Here is a 19,275-nt window from a genome sequence, read left to right on the forward strand (position 1 = left end):
CAGAGACATGTATGGCACTAAAAAAAGAATTTGTTGAATGAATGAGTGACATGAGTGCAGTCCCTTTAGCAAGATGGCAAATAAACCTCAATGACTAGCACTCAAATAATTAGCATCTTAAAAAAAAAAAAAGGTTGGTGGAAGACAGGAAAACTTCTGAAAACTCAAAATTAATTCAAAGTTTCAAAACCTGCCAAAGAAACTGTGGAAAGAGCCAAGATGTCCATCAACAGATGAATGGATAAAGAAGATGTGGTATATATATACAATGGAATATTATGCAGCCATCAAAAGGAATGAGATCTTGTCATTTGCAACGACGTGGATGGAAGTGGAGGGTATTATGCTGAGCGAAATAAGTCAAACAGAGAAAGACATGTATCATATGACCTCACTGGTATGAGGAATTCTTAATCTCAGGAAACAAACTGAGGGTTGCTGGAGTGGGGGGTGGGGTGGGAGGGATGGGGTGACTGGGTGATGGACACTGGGGAGGGTATGTGTTCTGGTAAGCGCTGTGAATTGTGCAAGACTGTTGAATCTCAGATCTGTACCTCTGAAACAAATAATGCAATATATGTTAAGAAAGAAAAAAAGAAGAAGAATGTAGCAGGAGGGGAAGGATGAAGGGGGGGAAATCGGAGGGGGAGAAGAACCATGAGAGACAATGGACTCTGAAAAACAAACTGAGGGTTCTAGAGGGGAGGGGGTTGGGAGGATGGGTTAGCCTGGTGATGGGTATTGAGGAGGGCACGTTCTGCATGGAGCACTGGGTGTTATGCACAAACAATGAATCATGGAACACTATATCTAAAACTAATGATGTAATGTATGGGGATTAACATAACAATAAAAAAATTTAAATTAAAAAAAAAAAAAAACCTGCCAAAGCACAGAGTGAAAAAAGTTTTAAAACCTACTTTAATATGTTTTACTTAAGATCATTAATTGCAGCCACTTGGACTCAAAAAGCTTCCTCAGAATTCCATCACCAACTAAATAGATGGTTTGGGGTGTGAGGCATCATCCAGGAGTGTAACATTTGTACCCACAGAAAAATGACAAGGGGAAGAGACAGGGCAGACAATTTAGGGATCAAAGGTACCACCATCTGACCACATCTCTTCTTGGGCACTGATGACAAAGGACACACTCTATCCTTGGCTCTCTGAACAAAGCCTCATCCAAAACCTCAGCCTCTGTAAGACGCAGTTTCAGAGATAGTCTCCCAACCATTTAATTTTCACAACTACCAGGTTAACTGTTGGATGTGTTCAGCCATTTTAACTCAATATTCTTAGATTATTAAATCTAATAATCTATAGAGGACAAATCCCAGCTGACAGTGAAATGGAAAGAGAGGCCACATGGTGCAGCAGCTGAGGAAACAACCATTTTGCAGTTGGAGAGAGCTACTTGGCAATCCTACGATTAACCCTCTCCTTCTGCCGTCATTCATTCATCCAGCCAGCCATCAAATCTGTGGGGACTTACTCTGTGGACACCACCCTCCAGTCATATTGCTTCCTATCTCTAGACTCTTTCTTGCCCCCAGCCTTCCCAGATGCGATTTTCCCTGCTTGGAATGCTCCCTGTCTGCTCTGGACAGGGCCGGCTCCTTATCCTTGAAACCTCAGCTTGAAAGCATTCCCTCCAAGTAGCCATCCTTACTACCATACAGATCCTACAGATCCCCTTGGTCTCTTGCTCCATTTCTTCACTTAATGACATAACAGACTTTGTATTTATGTATTTGTTTTGCTTCACCCATCTCCCATGCTAGATATTGAGATACCTCAGTGGACAAACCAGTTCTATTTTGTTTATCAATATAAAACCAGCAACTGCCACAGTTCCTAGCAATAAAATGTGCTTAGTAAATTTTTAATGAACAAAGGAATATATTTTTCACTGAAAAATGCTTACTCAAATTTGCATTATTTATATAGAGAGAAGAGAAACACCACTAAAACATTTTACCCTCCATTTCCTCATTTCATTTTTTGCTTTTTCCAAATACTAAAGACCAGATTTTTTTAATATGACAAAATAAAGGCTTTGTAAAATACCTTGTAATCTCAGAAAAATTAGAGCCTACAGAAAGCTTGGAAAATTCATCACTAATACCCATGTAATTTAAAAATACATTTTATGTTTAAGCACTTTTAAAATATACTTTTTAAAAAATGTATGCATTTGACATGTTCCTATTTAAAAATATAAATTAATACAAATGTTTCTAAAACTAAATTTATATAAATATTGTTTAATCTATTTTGCTCATTAAATATGTCAACATTCAATTAACTGTTTTCTGCATGTAAGTTCAATACTGAATTCTAGTAACTGGTAATTAAAGATAAGAACTTACATATATATCCCTTCTCACATTATTATTCTCCTTTACAGCAAATGGAAACTCAGATTTAATGTTGGTAAAGCCTACAAATTAAAATTTAAATGACATAATAAGGGAGTACTTGAGAAGGTGTTTCTAAATGTCAATGTACAATTTTAAAATAAATATTAACGAATACTAAAGTTTTAAGAACTATCTTTTCTGTGCGAGGGTTATATATTTCACATATTTATAAAAGGCTATTAGACATCAGGCAACTAATTCCACTGGAATCATGTAAAATTAATCTACTACCCACGGTTAGCAGTTCCAAAAGTACTTTAAAAATTTACTCTGATGTAAGTTAAGCGTTTTCCCTTAAATTTCACTTAACAGCTTAATTTGCTTAGTGAATGCTAAAAATAAAAACATGGTATAAAATACAGGGTCATCCTAGGCTGAGTTTCTACTGTCATAGCACACAAATTAGATCTGAAATAATAATGAATTATTACAAAGAAAAGAGATTTTAAAGCCTCGGTCAATTAAGAATTTATTTGGCATAATAAAAATCACAGAACAGCAAACAGTATGTTGTGCTTCGTTCTAGGCGCTGTTGCAAGGCATATGCAAATATTAATTCCTTTCATCCCCTAAGCAATCCTATGAGGTAATTATTATTCCCATTTTACAGACGAAGGCACTGGCAGGTTATATAATTTGTCACATGACTAGCAAAGAGCATATCTGGGAGTCATATCCAGGCAATCTGGTCCCAAAGTCTATGCTCTTAACCACGAAGCAAAACAGACTAGAACATTTTATAGCAAGGCATCCTGGACATCCCTTTACTTTAGGCAGTGATAACATTTGACCTCTATCCACTTTATATCTGAGTTCAATTTTGCAAAGTGCGTCAGAATTCCTTCAGGAGAAAAGGCAGAGCAGACATGAAACATATTAGGTCTTACCCTATTTTGACTTTAGGGTTCTGAAGGGAAGCATTTCTTTAAGAAGCTTTTTTAGAATAATTCATAAGGTTTGTGCCACATTATGGAACGAATTTCTATAAACTCTTCCCCTGAGCTCTGGTAGGGCAGCTGGTGTAAAGTTACAGCTGCTATCATAAATACAGCCTTACCACCTGGTGTCAGTTTTTGTTGTCTCAAAACTGTGTATCTTAAATTTTTTTTTCTTTTTAACAACAGTGTACATACAATTAAATCTGTATTTATGAAGTACTCACACAGAAGTACTCCTGTTTTAATTTCATTCTTAAGTGCCAACAGGGTTTTGGGTTTTTTTGTTTGTTTGTTTTTAAAAAGATTTAATATTTTAGTTCAAAAAAAAAAAAAATCCCCAAATAAACAAGTATGGTAACCAATGATATTAATATAAGGTGGCATAGGCTACCAAACCGTCATTAAATATAACACAACTGAAATGAACCTCAAAGGCACTAAGTCAAATTTATGGCTTTTATTAATCAGGTAATTTAAATCATCACAAATATACTTCTCAATTATTCTAAATAGTATCTAATGAAAAGGGTATCAACATGGTGATCCAGATTCATCTGCCTTGTTTACATAATCCCGAAGAATTATATGCATATTATATCTTATTCACTACTCCAACCAGCCTCAATGTTTTAGAACTACCACAATTTCCAAAAGTGCATACTTTTATCTAATTACTCATTTTTTATTTAGCTAATTATTTTACTTATTTTACCTACCTGAGGCTTTTAAATGATGCAGTATTAGTTATGAAGTGTTTTACAAGTACAGATGCAAGAAATTATTATATCTGTATAACATGCCAGCATGGTTGTTTCTTGGCCTTTTGGCTAAGATCAAGTGTAAAATGCCAGCACTTCTCTATTCTAAGATGCATTTCCTCACTTTTAAGCAAATCAAAATGACAGTTTCCAAGATTAGGTGAACCAAAATGAATCGGGGCCAAAAAAAACAAAAACCAAAATTCTCTGAAATCCCAGCTTCTCTCTGCTATACCTCTTTCAATGAGAAAAAACAAATGTTACTTTAATGTAAAATTCCAGGTTAAAAATAACTTTCCAAAGTCAGTAATAAAACATCCATTTTAATATGTCACTATCAATTTTTATAATATTCACCGAGAGCTTACATGTCATGGTATATGAAAAGCTATGTTAAATGATTAACACCTCTTTATTTTATGCAGTCATATTCTGTAAACACACACACACAAACAGGAAACCAGCTTCCAGTTAAGATGATCAGTTAAAAGCTTGCATTTACCTCTACTCCCAAAGCTTCAAAGGATTAAAAAAAAAACAAAAATACCTACAAACCAACAATAACAACCAGAGAAGTAGACAATAAGAACAATATTTAGGAACCAAGAAAGCAGAAGGAAGGATAGGAGCCTGACTTAGGAAGTGTCCGAGAGCTGGTTGCTAAGCCTGCAACAAATCAAAATGAGAGGAAAACCAATTTACCCACAAAATCTCAGAAAGTCTCAGGAGATGGAAGACATCAAGTAACTCTGGAAGTGACTAAGGAGAGGGGGTGCCAAAAATAAGATTTGCTGAAAGACAATTTAAGAGATAAACTTATGCCCTTCATTGCTCCATCCCAGAATCCTCCCTCTCTTCACACTGCTGGAAAAATGCCCCTCTTCTTGCTCAATAGTATAGCAGAGTTTCATTCACTGCAGAAAATCAAACGGGAGTATCTCTGGCTGGGACGCTCAGACATGACTGAAGATAAGGGGCAGTATTCAAAACAGAAGAATCAAAAGTCTGTGTCATAAATATTTATACTCAAAGTCCACTTTCCCTACTACACTCCCAAAAAGCTGTTTTACCAGTCTTATCACCTTCAAAGAAAGAGATTCATTTAAAAGATACTGCTGTGAGGACTCACCAAGGAAACATATTAAGAAAAGTCCAGCAAGATCATCTTATAAGAAATAAATAACAGGACTCATCAGAACCTGTTCCAATCAGTTTAGTAAGATCCCACTTTAAACATAAACAGCCCAAGATTAATAAAACATTTGAGGAAAACACCTCTAAGGTAAAAGATGGGGAATGATCCCCCCAAAAGAAATAAAATTGAAAGAAACAGATTCTACAAGAAAAGAAAGCTTCAAAAAATATAGTAAGATCTTCAGAGAGGTAACAGAAAATATTGTGTCCATGGGACAATAACAGTAAGCTATAAAAAGGCCAGTCAAAAGAAGGTGCTTTCTATATTAAATATAGAATAAGAAAAAACAAAAGTGGGTTAGAAAATATAATTGAAGAAAGTCCCCAGAAATGGAAAATGGAAAAGCTACATTTTATCAACATTTTGGTGTGGGAGGTCCAACACCAAACTACCAAGAAGTTTAGGAAAATAAAATAGAATAGTTAACAAAGAAATAAAACAAGAAAATCTCCCAGAACTAAAAAACAGGCTACACAGAAAGGATTGAGAATTGGATTTCTCAATACCAGCTCTACAATACCAGAGACCTAGAAGACTATGGATTGCTGATCTGGAGGGAGTATTCTTTCTCATCAAGATTCCAGAACCATGATAAATTATCGATAAGCATCCTTAGGAAGAAAGTGACACCTTCAAATATACAAAGTCTCAAAAACTGTCCCTGCTATCCACCATTTCTGAGGAAGCTCCAAGAAGCATGGGTGGGTGTGCTGGCGGGTAGACAATGACACGAGATTGAGGAAAGGCAAAAACACTCAGCATAAAGAATCCCCAGGACAATAATGAAAGGGATCATAGAAAGCTAACTGGTTTATTGTGCAGGAGGCCTGGAGAACCACCAGCCCAAACTAAAGTTTCCTTAGGAGGCTGAGCGATGATGAAATTGATAAGTATTTTGGTTACTTCACAGATTTATAGTCCTTAGGAAGAATTTTGGGATGAATGAATGGCAAGTATATATAAAAAAAACAAGCAAACAAAAAAAATCAAAAATTATAAATCTCACAGAAAACTAAAGAGCACAAATGAAAGAAAAATTAATCCTATGTTACAGAGCTCACGTATGAGCAGCATTTCCAGTCATGAGGCTATAAAATTAAATACAGATAGAAATCTAACTATTTTGTACAACTATATGAAAAGGATGATAAATAGGAACTGTGTCTATGCCAGGAGGAGGCATGGGGACAGTGATAAAAATGAGTAACCATTATATTCCATGGTAGTACCTCAAAAGATAATCACTAACACTGAAAAGTGAGGGGAAAAAAGGTATAAAAATATGATTAAGATGGGGCGCCTGGCTGGCTCAGTCTGTAGAGCATGTGACTCTTGATCTCAGGGTCATGAGTTCAAGCCCCACACTAGGCATGGAGCCTATTTAAAAAAAAAAATGTAAAAAATACATATATATTAAAAAGAATATTAAGATATACAAAGTAAAAACCAAAGAAACCACTAAAAGAACTGAAAGCAGCTGTCTCTTGTGATGAAGTGGGAGGGGAGGAAAGTTGCTATGTGGTTTTTTTTAACAAACCATGTGCAACTTTGACACTTTAAACCACATGCTTTTACAATCACCAAAACCTTAATTTTAAAAGTTTAATGTGAACACATGCTTTCTTTACATTTTCCAAGGTAAATAAGAACTGACTAGAACTCAACATTATCAAAGGTCACCTGAAATAAAGTGATGCTCTTCTGAAGAGAAAGGAAACTGCAGTTTATTGAGCCCCAATTAAGTGTCAGGCCCAGTGTTACCTACTTTTCCAACCGATCCCACAGAGGAAGTCTTGACCTTATACTTTCATGTGGGAAATGAAGGTTCTAGGATACATAGCCAATGACCAACAGATGGCTTACAACTCTAATTTCAGTTTGTCTGATTCCAACACCCTCACGTTCATTTCTCTGCCACTAAGCGGACTGAAAGAAATTAGTCGTGTTATTTGCTAAACGCTAAAACTCAGAAACTGTTTCCTCAAACTACAAATAAAATACTGAAGCTTTTTATTTGCTTGGCACAGTCCGTCTTCACAAAGGATGTGTGATTTGAGAAACGACCAACTAGATACTTTTCATCAAAGATTTAAGATTCAACTTGAAGTTCAACACGGCGATTGGTACATTAGATCCTGGTCAGATAGACTTGTCAACTTTCCACTACATCTGCTTTTCACTGAAGGGCCAACAGAGGTCAGCATTCCCAGGAAACTTGAGGTGCTCTCATACTTGTGTACCAGGGTGAGGAAGAGCTCCACGAAAGCAGCCCTGGACACGCTGGGCACAAGCCGGAAAATCAGTCACTGACAGAGGCACCAACAGTCTAAGCTCCCACCAGGGCTTCTGGGTGATCGGACTCCTAACTCCTGTCCAGGATTTGATCTTTTCTTGGTATTTGACCATTGGCTTTTTCATTTTCTTTAGTTCTCTGTTCAACCTGAACATGCAATCAATCCACTGGCAGTTTCTCCCTCCTGGTTCTAGAGCCCAATCTTGCATCTCCAATAAAATAACCTGACCAACCCCTGCTATCCATCTCACAGACTTCAGTACCTCCAGGTACCAACTACGTCAGGGTCCTTTCACTCCTTCTGGCCAGAAAAGTATTTCTTCTAAAAATGCTAGTTAAAATCTTATGCACTTTCCAAAGGCCAAATGAACTGCTAATTCCTCTCCCTAGAAGATCTTGGAAGAAATGTTTTCTAAACCCCTCTGTAACTTCACAATTCTGTACGCTTGAGGACTTTCCTGCACCAATTAGTAGACTCGGTATTTTGGTTTTATATTTATTTGCTTCCTTTTTTCTGCCCTAAATGGAAGACACAAAAAAGACAAGAAACACACACATCTTGCACATATTTGTATTACTCCACAAATTCTTAAGCATATTCTATATCTGAATTGCTGAGTTAGCCTCACATGTTCAGCTTCTGCTGTTCTAGGCTCAGATTACCACAGGATGCCTCTCTATGGAGAAAAAGTTAATAATTTGTTAAAGAGGAATTCCGCTGAGTAAGAAATAAAGTCGCAAACCATATTCTCAAGTAAAATATGAATTCCTTGAGATACACTGCAATTTTTACAAAAACGGTGGTGCATTATACTGAACACACAAATATCTTTAGAAAACAGCAAGTTAAAATGTCAAAAAGGTTCCTTTGCTGCAGATATGCTTGGGTATTTCACCATGTGCATCTCCTAGGAGGGGTAAAGCACATTCCCCACATTTGCCTTTCTTCACATAACTTGTAGGATGCTTCCTCCGAGTTACATATTTGAGAAATGCTGTAATAAATTCTACCTGGTCTTTCAGATTTGCATCCACTTAGATTGGGTGAAGAGCTTCAGCTTAGTTACAGTTAGGAAGAGGGAGGGAGAAAGACTTGCTTTTTTTTATCCTCAAAACCCAGTGAGTTTTTAGTTTTTTTTAAACAAGTACCATTTATTAAGTTTTTCATCTGCTTGGCCTGTTTGAAACACTAATCACAGACCCAGGGTCAACATTTTATTAGGTTCCTTCCATACAATTTTTGAAATTGATAGTATCAGGCTATGTTATAATTAGATGATTCAAATAGCTAAGTGAATGTTCATACTTTAAGCCCAACTATAAATGTTTTAGTATTTCTTTAGTTGCATGATGTTACAATTACTCTCTTACTAAATATTAGGCAGTTTTCACATACTCTACATTGATTCAGGACTGGCATTTCCATTGCAAAAGCAAACAGACAGTTACATGAAATAAATCCAGATTATAAATTTGATTATTTTGTTTAATGTCCCTCATGACTGAGGATATGAAGTTTCAAACACTATTTGGAGAAGGATAACTGAGTGTGGCTCTTTGTTTTTAAACTGTGTTTTGAAAAAACACGTGTCTTTAAGAGGGAAACAGAATCATAAAAAGAACACTGAGAGTCCACTGCAATGTTAACATATACCAGCGTTATCAATGCACCTGCAGATTTTCAACCAATATCGTGTTTGGAGTTCAGTTCTTATTACAAAATCCCTATACATAAAAAAACTGCCTGTTTTTAAAAAAATTAAAGAAAAAAAATGTATCTAATGCTTGTCTTTTCCACTGATTTCATTCAACAACAAATACTAAGAGCATCTGCCACATGTCAGGCTACATTCTAGCTGCTGAGGATATCACAGCAAACAAAAACCAACAAAGATGACTATCCCCATGGAGTCTACATAAAATAAATCATCTAGCATATGAGCCCCAAAGGGAAAAATAAAGTAATTAAGGGAGTGATGGGATAGTGGGGGGGGAGAGAGGTAGCGATAATTTTACCTTTAGTGTTCAGGACCTCAATGCAAAGGAGAAACCGCAGCAAGAACTTGAGGGAGGAAGGATACAAGCCATGTTGCTCTGCGGGGAAGAGCATTCCAGGACAAAGAATGACAAGTGCACAGGTCCCCAAAGAGGACTCCTGCTTCTTATGACCATGACTTCTGTATTTATTAGAACAACAGAAAGCAGTTTCCCATACTTTGTGATCTATCCAGTTATAATTTTCTACTTGGGGCCCAGGGGAAATAGAAGAAGCTGGTATAAGGTTCTAGCCAACTCTCTAATCTGTTTTATGCCTCTATGGCCCACAGACCAAATCTGGCCCATTATGTGTTTATAAATAAAGTCTTATTGAAACACAGCCTCATTCATTGGGTTACATATTCTCTGTGGCTGCTTTCAAGCTACAACTGCTGAGTTGCTGATTTTCCACAGATATCCCACAGAGGCTGTATCCGATTGAAAATGTATTTTATCTGATCCTTTACAGAAAAAGTTTGCTGCTACCTTCTCTCTGGAGTCCAGAATGCCATCTACGGCAGCGCTACCTGCACCAGACAGACATGTGACCGTGAGTTCAATAAGGCTCAGGAACCTCTGCTTAAGGAGGGGCAAGCATCACTTTGTCCAATTAATGAGCATCTTAAATACCCTTACAATAGCATAGAGTCCAATCAGGAAAAGGAGAAATTCAGATTCTACTTCTAATAAATAATACATGCTTCTTGGCCAGTAACACATACTTCTTTTCAAGTCATAGCAATAAAATCATGTAGAAGAGTTTAATCTCATGGTGATATAACAAGCTCCTTTAATTTCATGATCTTCATTCATCCTGGTACCCAGGAAAAAAACTGTTAAGCCAGAAAACTCAATTATTTCCCCTAAAATGGAAAAACATAAATCTAGACAACTTACAGCATCTAACCTTAGGCAGATTCAGAATAGAAAGGATGGAAAGTCTGAGTTCTGATAAATACAGAGGAAAAATGTTCTAAATGTCCCAGAGGTAGCCAATGATGGTGAAGCTTTTTCAGTGTGCCTGGAGCATAAACATATCAACCCTGCAGAGAGCGAGGTACCACCAGAGATCATGCAGGAAACCACAGCTTCTGGGGGCTCTATACCCAGAGTCTGCTAAATCTTCTGGTGATAAGTGGAGAGAGTGCTAGGGTCTCCCTAAACACTTCAATTTTACAGAAATGAAAGATTTGAGAATATTCAAGCTTGCTGTTTCATGCCACCTGTGTGTACCTTTGAGTGCTTATTCATACCTTTGCTATTAGACTACATAGTTACCAATAATACTGATGACTGATGAAAAGTAGGCATAGTTGACTACTTCGTCACCCTAGTGTAACCTAATGTAAAGAAAGGAGACAAGATAACTGGTACTAAGAAGTACTCTGTTTCAGTTTATTCAACACCTAATTTGCTAAAAGAATGCAATGGTATAAAGTATTAACCATATAATTACTAACCATAAAAGTATTGGGATTTTTTTTTTCACTTTCTTCAGAAACATAATGTCTGCTCCCCACTAGCCAACTAATGCTTCTTCAGGTAATTTTCTGCTAATAAAATTTATTTTAGGTCCAACCAAGGCTTTCTAGAAATGATACACATTTTAGGGGGAACAAAGAAAACCAGCACATTGCAGGGATTCACCACATTAACTACATAAACACAAGAGATTTAATCCCAAAATAACTTAATAATTCATGAGGAATACTTCAAGTAAATATTTCAAAAAGACATTCAAAAATCGGCATGCTGGAAAACAATTCTAACTAAACACAATCCCTCTCCCAAATATTTCTCAGTACTATAAGACCCTTAAAGGACAGAAGTTTCTTTGTAAACATCTGAAATGATAAATCTATTTTAAAAGTATAATATTCAAGGGACTCTGACCTTCCGTACAACATACAAAAATCAAAACAATATATCAGTAACAGTGAAGCCCGAAATCTAACAATGATGTACTTTCCCTAACTACAATTAAGACTTGTATTCCCAAACAGAACACTGTTATAATATGAGCAAAAGCCAAACAACGTGGGCCTAGTAATACCAACTCAATCTGTGTTGTTTTTCTTTGCTACAAATTGAGACACAGTGCACTTTAGTGTAAAGTTAGAAACTGACATTAAGGATCTAGATGTGAAATTGCAACTTTCACTTTCAATTTGCTATTCAGAACCTTATCCCAGCATTCCACATACTATACTGCACATTGCACATGTTCCTCCTTATGTCTAAAGAACAGCATTTGCAAAAATTCACTGAAAGTCCCTAAAAACTGTATCTGTGTGCGTGGAGGTGGGGGAGGGGTGAGAAGTAGCAGCAACCTAGCAAATTTAGAAATGGGTAAACTCGAACTATTAAAAATATGCTACTTAGGGGGAAAAAATGAATAACTACATACCCTTGAGGAGACAGTTTGTCTAGCCATCCCGATTTAACCTTCCTTGCAGAGGATCCATAAAAACAGGCATAGGGAGATATTGCATTTGAGGAAACGATCGAGGACTCAGCATTTCCACTTGTTGAGCTTAATGGGTAACTGTGCCTATTGATGGGGTCCATAGTCAATGCTTTCTGAGTCCTAGATTTAGATGCCTTTGAGTTTTTTCTTCTTAAGCTCTGAAAGCATTCTTCTACTGTTGAATATTCTGATTCTGAAGCAGAGTCTATTGGAAGATTATTTTTGTCCTCTCGAGGTATCCAAATATCTTCCACTTTGTCGTCACTTATATTCTCCTTCCTGTTATCGTATAGGCTAAATGGAAATAAATGGTGTTAACATTTCAAAGTGCCATATGTCATTTAAGCCACTGGTTACTTTGTAAATTTATTTAAAAAACAAATCAAAGAAATTTTTTTTTTAAGATTTATTTTTAGAAAGAAAGAGCGCACGCACATGTGTGTGCATGCATGCAGGCATGTGAGCAGGGGGAGGGGGAGAGAGAGAAGGAGAAAGAGAGAGAAGCAGACTGTCCACTGAGCATGGAGCTCCAGGTGGGACTCAATCCCAGGACCCTAATCATGAGACCCTGAGACCATGACCTACTCCAAAACCAAGAGACCGACGCATAACTGAATGAGCCACCCACATGCCCCGAAATCACAGAAATTAAAGGTCAGAAAACTCTTAAGAGTTCAATTAATCCATCTGTTAATTTTTAAAATTCTTCCAGAAAATTTAAATAGAAATCTCTTATTACACTAAGACATATTTGAACACTGCTAGAAGTAATATCATTTTTCTTATGTGTCATTAATCTGAACTGTTTATTCTAGGGGGTTGGGTGCAGACTGGTAGTAAGGGTGGAGACTGACCATATTCTCTGCATCACGATTTCATATCTTCACCAACACCATTATGTAGCCGGCCCAACCTCTAGTCCCGGGGCAACATTGTGAAACACTACCTCATCTATTTGGAGATCTTACTTCCAAACTTGTTGCCCTTCTCTGGCTCTCTACTATTCAATTCCAAGAATCCTATGTTCCATCATAATGTAAGAAAACAGGGAGTATATCCAACTGATGAAAGCTTTTGTACTATTTTGCAACACTAATGAGGAAAAACTACACCACACTGTTGGCCAGAAAATGAGAGTCAGGGTACGATCAGAAGGTAAAAGCTGTGTAACCTATAATATTCACCGGAAGACATTCCTAATAGCTAAGCATATTGCTATAGACTTAAGGAAGGACAAAATAGATTCACTCAGTCATTTATGTATAATAAAACTCATTGCAAAGAAGTTTTTGCTAATCAATGAAATAGATAAGCATAGGGCTCAAATTACATCCTTCTGGATATAGTGTTCTAAAAACTATTACTTCCTTAAAAGAATGATTTCACCTAGCCCCTTCCACATTTTGCATTAGAACACATTCACATCAAATGCTAACTGAAGGTCCTCAATTATTTAATTTTGACTTAAGAAAACCCACAACTGGGCACCTGGGTGGCTCAGTTGGTTAAGCGTCCAACTCTTGATTTCAGCTCAGGTCATGATCTCAGGGTCATGAGACTGAACCCCCACATGAGGCTCTGCACTGGGCGTGTAGACTGCCTAAGATTTTTTCCCTCCCTCTCCCTCTACACCCCCCTCTCTTTTCCCAAAAAAAAAAAAAAAAAAGCACAACAGTGTCAGCCTTGGAAAGGGAAGGATAAAAATGAAAAATAAAATGAACATTAGGTAACGATGCAGTACACCAAGTCCTAATAAAGCTGAGAAAACTAAAATTTAAGTTGGTGCCTCACAAACTATTTAATTGAATGTGTGATCTAAATAACTGGATAACTGTCAAGCCACTTGTCAATGCTGAACTTCCAATAAAAAGGATATATTACATTTATAAAAATGCTGCACCTCAGTAATATCTTTTGCACTGCCTCTTTCTCCTTCATACTAACCTAACTTCTTATTTTTAATGTGCAGTTGAGGGCACCACATATCTGCCACTTTGGGACAGAAAGAGTGGTTTCAAATAGGAAAACAAACATAACTGCTGCAGAATATCACTATGTACCCGATTTACAGATTCTAAATTCAATTATTAAAATAAATGCCATTACTAAAACATCTGGAAAGATTTGAACTTACCAGTGTAAACTATTTTCTTAGAAATATAGTATGAGCAAGAAGTCAACACTGTATTAACATTTTATTCAAAAGAATTAATCATCATCAATCATGACCTCATACCTTGATCTGATGAGAAAAGAGTTTCTTTCAGTAGTTGTTTCCCCTTTGAGTGTTTCTTCATGGGTCCAAAATTCATTCTTTATAGACCTCTTCTATTAAAATATATATATATATATATATATTTTAGGATATATATACACTTTTTTTAGGATAGCAATATTCTACAAATATCCACAACATCTGAGTTTAGTTTCTTACACAAATGTCTAACTGCTTAGATCAATTTTCAGTAAAAACAACTTAATTAGGGAGATGATATTTGATGCCTTTTTCAGTATTATACCTAAATCATTAATAATTCATCATTTCAACCAAGAAAAACAGAAGATGCCAACCAAGAACAAAATTTATTTACTTTTACTTTGTCACTTTTTGTCTTCCAACTTCTCTTTTATTGTGATCAAGAAATAAAATACAAAAAAAGAGCACAAGAGGAAAGGCTAGGTGATAAACTGAATAATTAAGATGTATAGTTAGAATTAGATATTTGGGTATAAGGCAAAGCAAAATCGAGGGGATTTTTGTTTGTTTGCTTTTGCTTTCTCTGAGGGTTTGTCTTTAAAGTAACTTATCTTTTGGAAAATTCTGAAAATTGGAAAATTCTGAAAACCCCTCTTGTATTCCTGAAATTGAACATGTTTCTGTGAAATATATTTAAAGATACACATTTACCATGATTTTACTGAACAGAATTTTACTGACTGGAAATGTCTTTCTTCAATATAACTCATTCTTCAAACACTTTAAATGAAAATGAAGAGGCTATATAGACAGAAAAGCAAAGACTTGAATATGGAAAAAAAATGAAAATGTATGGAACTAACCTTGGAATTTTCTAGTCTCTGGAAGAGAAAGGTCTCTCCATAAGGAAAAATGGAAGATGAATTTTCCTCATTTGAATCTTCTGGGGAAATGATAGGATGAGAATGAAAAGATGTGAATAATGTGAAATATTACTTTTTAAAAAGTGTTTAATTATTTTATAGCAATATCACAACTTAAGCTTTATTCTCTGAGAGTCCAAAATTATGCTTATAATTTTCACCCCCAAATCAACTCTTCCCATGGTCTTCTTGATGTAGAACTCGCTGTGTATGCCTCTCACTTCACGACCAAGACACACTACTCACTGTTTCCTAAAGTGTGATGTGTCATGTATGTCCTTGCTAACCTCTAAGATCCATATTAACATAACTAAGCCCATTTCCCACATATGATGCAAATAGTCATGATGCCATTTATAACATTAATTCTTAAACAAGAGAATAGTATTAATGGCAGAAAATTAGTATTAGATCTATAATTTTCAATAACTGAATTATTAAAACTTCACTAACATAAGAGATAGATATTGTATCACTCAAAATACCAGGATCCACTTAATATAATGTAACACAACAGCCACTAACACACCTGTAAATAAGTTATTTCAAGAGAATTTCCACTGTCCTTGAATTACACAGATCTACAAGAAAGAATTCTCAACACTTGCATTTTGTTATGGCAAAAATTTTTTAAAGGATCGGTAACCAAGTGTTTGCCATCTTGTGTTAAGAAGAATGTTCCTGAACTTATATAAGCAGAACTTTCAAAAAGAAAGAAAAGCCTGTCAATGATGAACTTACCAAAGTAACGTCAGCCCTTTCCAGTTACCATAGCAAAATTACTTTCCATAAAACTATGTCCTGTAGCTCAGACTGTCAGAAACCACTTAATTTAGTTAAATGCCTTCGACTATAGCTAATGGTGCAAAAAAATCTTTTTACATTAGTATGTGCAGGTTTTCAGGAGTCTGAGTACATATTACTGTCTTTTATTCACTCGTCTTTAAAAGCATCTGAGGTATTATGAACCCTAGCAGACATTATTCCCTGTTCCACAGGTGGGCTGCTTTTTTTATCACAATTTTGACACATTTAGGACTGTCCAATGAGTGCTAATGTACAAAGACTTTAAATGCAGAGACTCACTTTCCTGTGTCACAGACTTTCCAGTTGAGGTAGCAACATTTCTTCTCTCACGGAAATAGCTTAAAGCAAAGAGGGGAAATAGATAAATTAAAACAGATAAGCAAAAATAAGTAAATTACTATCTTGAGTAAAGGATTAATTATAGAGACACACATTCTGCTGGGTAGAAAAAAACTACTATTCAAAAATAAATTTTATTTTAATTAAAAAGAATGGCTAAATTCCATAAATGTTTTTCTAAGTATCTTTAAAGAGACTTCACTGGATTTTACAAGCATTTGCGCTCACTTTTATAATTCACAAAAGTAAACAAATATAGTTACCCAATGCTAGTATGCACATTGGAATTTCAAAACTGCTAAGCCATACCCTTGTGAGAAACAAATTTTCTAACTAGATTTCAGTATTTATGTGGTTTTTTTGTCATTAGCTTTACAATGAGTCAAAAATTTGTGGGCTCTATGAGCATAGTATGAAAATACACAAGACCTTTTCTCAAAAAATTTGCTGCCTTGGGAGAGAAAGATTTCAGGTAAATTAATTAGAATACAACATAATAATAATGACAGAGAAAGAAAACACTGTAGAAACAGCTGCAATGGATATCCACTACTATATGAAAAAGTTCTATTTTTAAATCTATCTAAATGTAAGTATCAGGTGAGTGTCCTTAATGTCTCTTAAATATGTATCTGCCCAAGTAACTACAAGCAAGGATATAAAAAAAGAATAGAAACCAACAAAATAAAATACAGACAAAATTTTAAAATCATTGTAACTAAAGCTGGTTTTTCAAAAAGATTGATAAAACTGATAAACCTCAGGGATGGAAAATGAAAGCAAGACAGAAACTACCAGTATTAGGAATGAAAGAGGATATCACTACAAATGCCACAAACATTAAAGGGATACTTACAGATTATTAAGAAAAAAACTTTATGCCAATAAATTCAACAACTTAGATGAAATGGAAAAATTATCTGAGACATAAATTATCAAATATAATAAAGAAATAAAAAAAATCTTAATATCCCTGTATCTATTAGAGAAACTGAATTTAGTAACTAGTCACCTACCGACAAAAAACTCTAGGCTGAGACATTTCACTGGTGAATTCCACCAAACATTTCAGGAAGAAATGATACCAATTCTATGTGAACTTTTTCAGAAAATAGGGAAGGAGAGACTATGTCCCAATTCATTCCATAAGGTCAGTACTACAGATAACAAAGCCAGTCAAAAACAAAACTACTGATAACTGTTAGAGAAATATCCCTCATGAACTCAGATGCAAAACTGACAAAATATTAACAAAATATTAGCAAATCAAATCTAACAACCTATACAAAGAATAGATGAGATTTAGCCCAGGAGAGCAAAGTTGGTTTAACGTGGGGAAAATCAATGTAATTCACCAAATTAAGAAAATAAAAGAGAAAAAAATCACATTCTCATAACAATAGACCCAGAAAAACCAATTGACAAAATTCAACATCCATTTAGGACAAAGACTCTCAGTAAACTACGAATAGGAAACTTCTTCAACCTAATAAAGGGCATTTATGGAAAACCTAAGCCATAATTCACGTTAAAGGCTGAATCGTTTTTCTTAAGATTAAGAGAAAGACAAGGAGGTCTGCTCTCACCACTTACATTCACATTATTTCAGAGGTCTCCACCAGTGCAATGTAAGCGAAAGAAAGAAAAAGCATGCACATTGGAAAGGAAGATCTCTTATAAGCAGAAGGTATCTATTAAGTAGAAAATCCTAAGGAACCTACCAAAAAGAATCCTAAATTAACAAGTAAGTCTAGCAAGGTCCCACGATAAGGGGGAAATGTTAACAAATTCAATAGTATTTCTAAATGACTAGCATTGAGCAACTGGAAAAATAGTCTGAAATACAACTTTTATAATAATACCCATAACGTGAAATACTAAGGGGTAAATAGATCAAAACATGATCTGCACACTTAAAGCCATATAACGCTGAAAAATTAAAGACCAAAATAAATAGATATACCATGTTAATGGACTAGAAGACAATATTGTTAAGATACCAATTCGCCAAATATTGACATACACAGTCAACATAATCTCAGAATTCCAGGGAGCTTTTATATAGAAATTGACAAGGTGACTCTAAAATTTACATGCACATATAAATAACCTGGAATGGTCCAATAAATATTTAAAAGAACAAACTGGAAGATTTATATGGTTTCAATATTTATTCTAAACCTATAGCAATCAAATCAGTGTTATTGATGAAAGGATAAGCACATAAATTAATGGAGCAGAATAAAAATACCACATAACTCCCACACATCTAAGGTCTACCAGTTTTTGAACAGGATGTCAAGGCAATTCAATGGGGAAAGGATGTTCTTTTCAGCAAATGTTGCAGGAACAACTGGTTCTCTCAATGGAAGAAAGAAGTGAATACCAACCATTACTTCATACCATATACAAAAGTTAACTTGAAATGGAGTTTAGACTTACAGGTCAATGCTAAAGCTCTAAAACTTCTGTAAATACACACAAGAAAATCTTTGCAACCTTTGAGTACACAAATGTGTCTTGAATAGACTACAAAAAGCAAAAAAAAAAAAATTAAATATATATATTTAATAAATAAATTAAATAAAATTAATGAAAAGTTAACATATTTTACATATACTGAAAACATTTTAAAAAGGAATTAGAATAATTTTAAGTATATCTATTAGTGGTGTTTTAAAGCATATTTTGCTGGTTTTACTATTAGCCATATGAAATGTGAAGAAGAATGTTTGTGATTTTAATTGATTCTTATACTAAATATCCACCTGCAAGCAATTACCGAATCTATCAACCAACTTCATTTCATCGACTGTTGAGGAAAGATTAGCTCAATACAGAAAAAAAGTTGTTTCGAAAATCAGTGATCAGTAATTTATATTCTCATTTATCTACGAAT

The 19,275-nt window shown here is 35.2% G+C and overlaps 1 protein-coding gene across 6 annotated transcripts in view; it reads right to left on the reverse strand.

Moving 5' to 3' along the window:
* The window catches only part of ARAP2 (ArfGAP with RhoGAP domain, ankyrin repeat and PH domain 2), a 183,932-nt gene that overhangs the window by 143,352 nt on the left and 21,305 nt on the right, over window positions 1-19,275 (reverse strand). For 5 of the 6 annotated variants that reach the window (XM_032400158.1, XM_032400161.1, XM_032400157.1 and 2 more), the window contains exons 3-6: window positions 16,317-16,375; window positions 15,171-15,250; window positions 14,347-14,438; window positions 12,051-12,404 (exon numbers count right to left, since the gene is read on the reverse strand). In XM_032400158.1, coding sequence (XP_032256049.1) covers window positions 12,051-12,404; window positions 14,347-14,438; window positions 15,171-15,250; window positions 16,317-16,375 — 585 coding nt within the window. The remainder of the gene's footprint in view (window positions 1-12,050; window positions 12,405-14,346; window positions 14,439-15,170; window positions 15,251-16,316; window positions 16,376-19,275) is intronic. The other variant, XM_032400159.1, reaches the window with a different exon arrangement.

Source organism: Phoca vitulina, unplaced genomic scaffold (genome assembly GCF_004348235.1).
Source record: "Phoca vitulina isolate PV1807 unplaced genomic scaffold, GSC_HSeal_1.0 scaffold3, whole genome shotgun sequence".
NCBI lineage: Eukaryota > Metazoa > Chordata > Mammalia > Carnivora > Phocidae > Phoca > Phoca vitulina.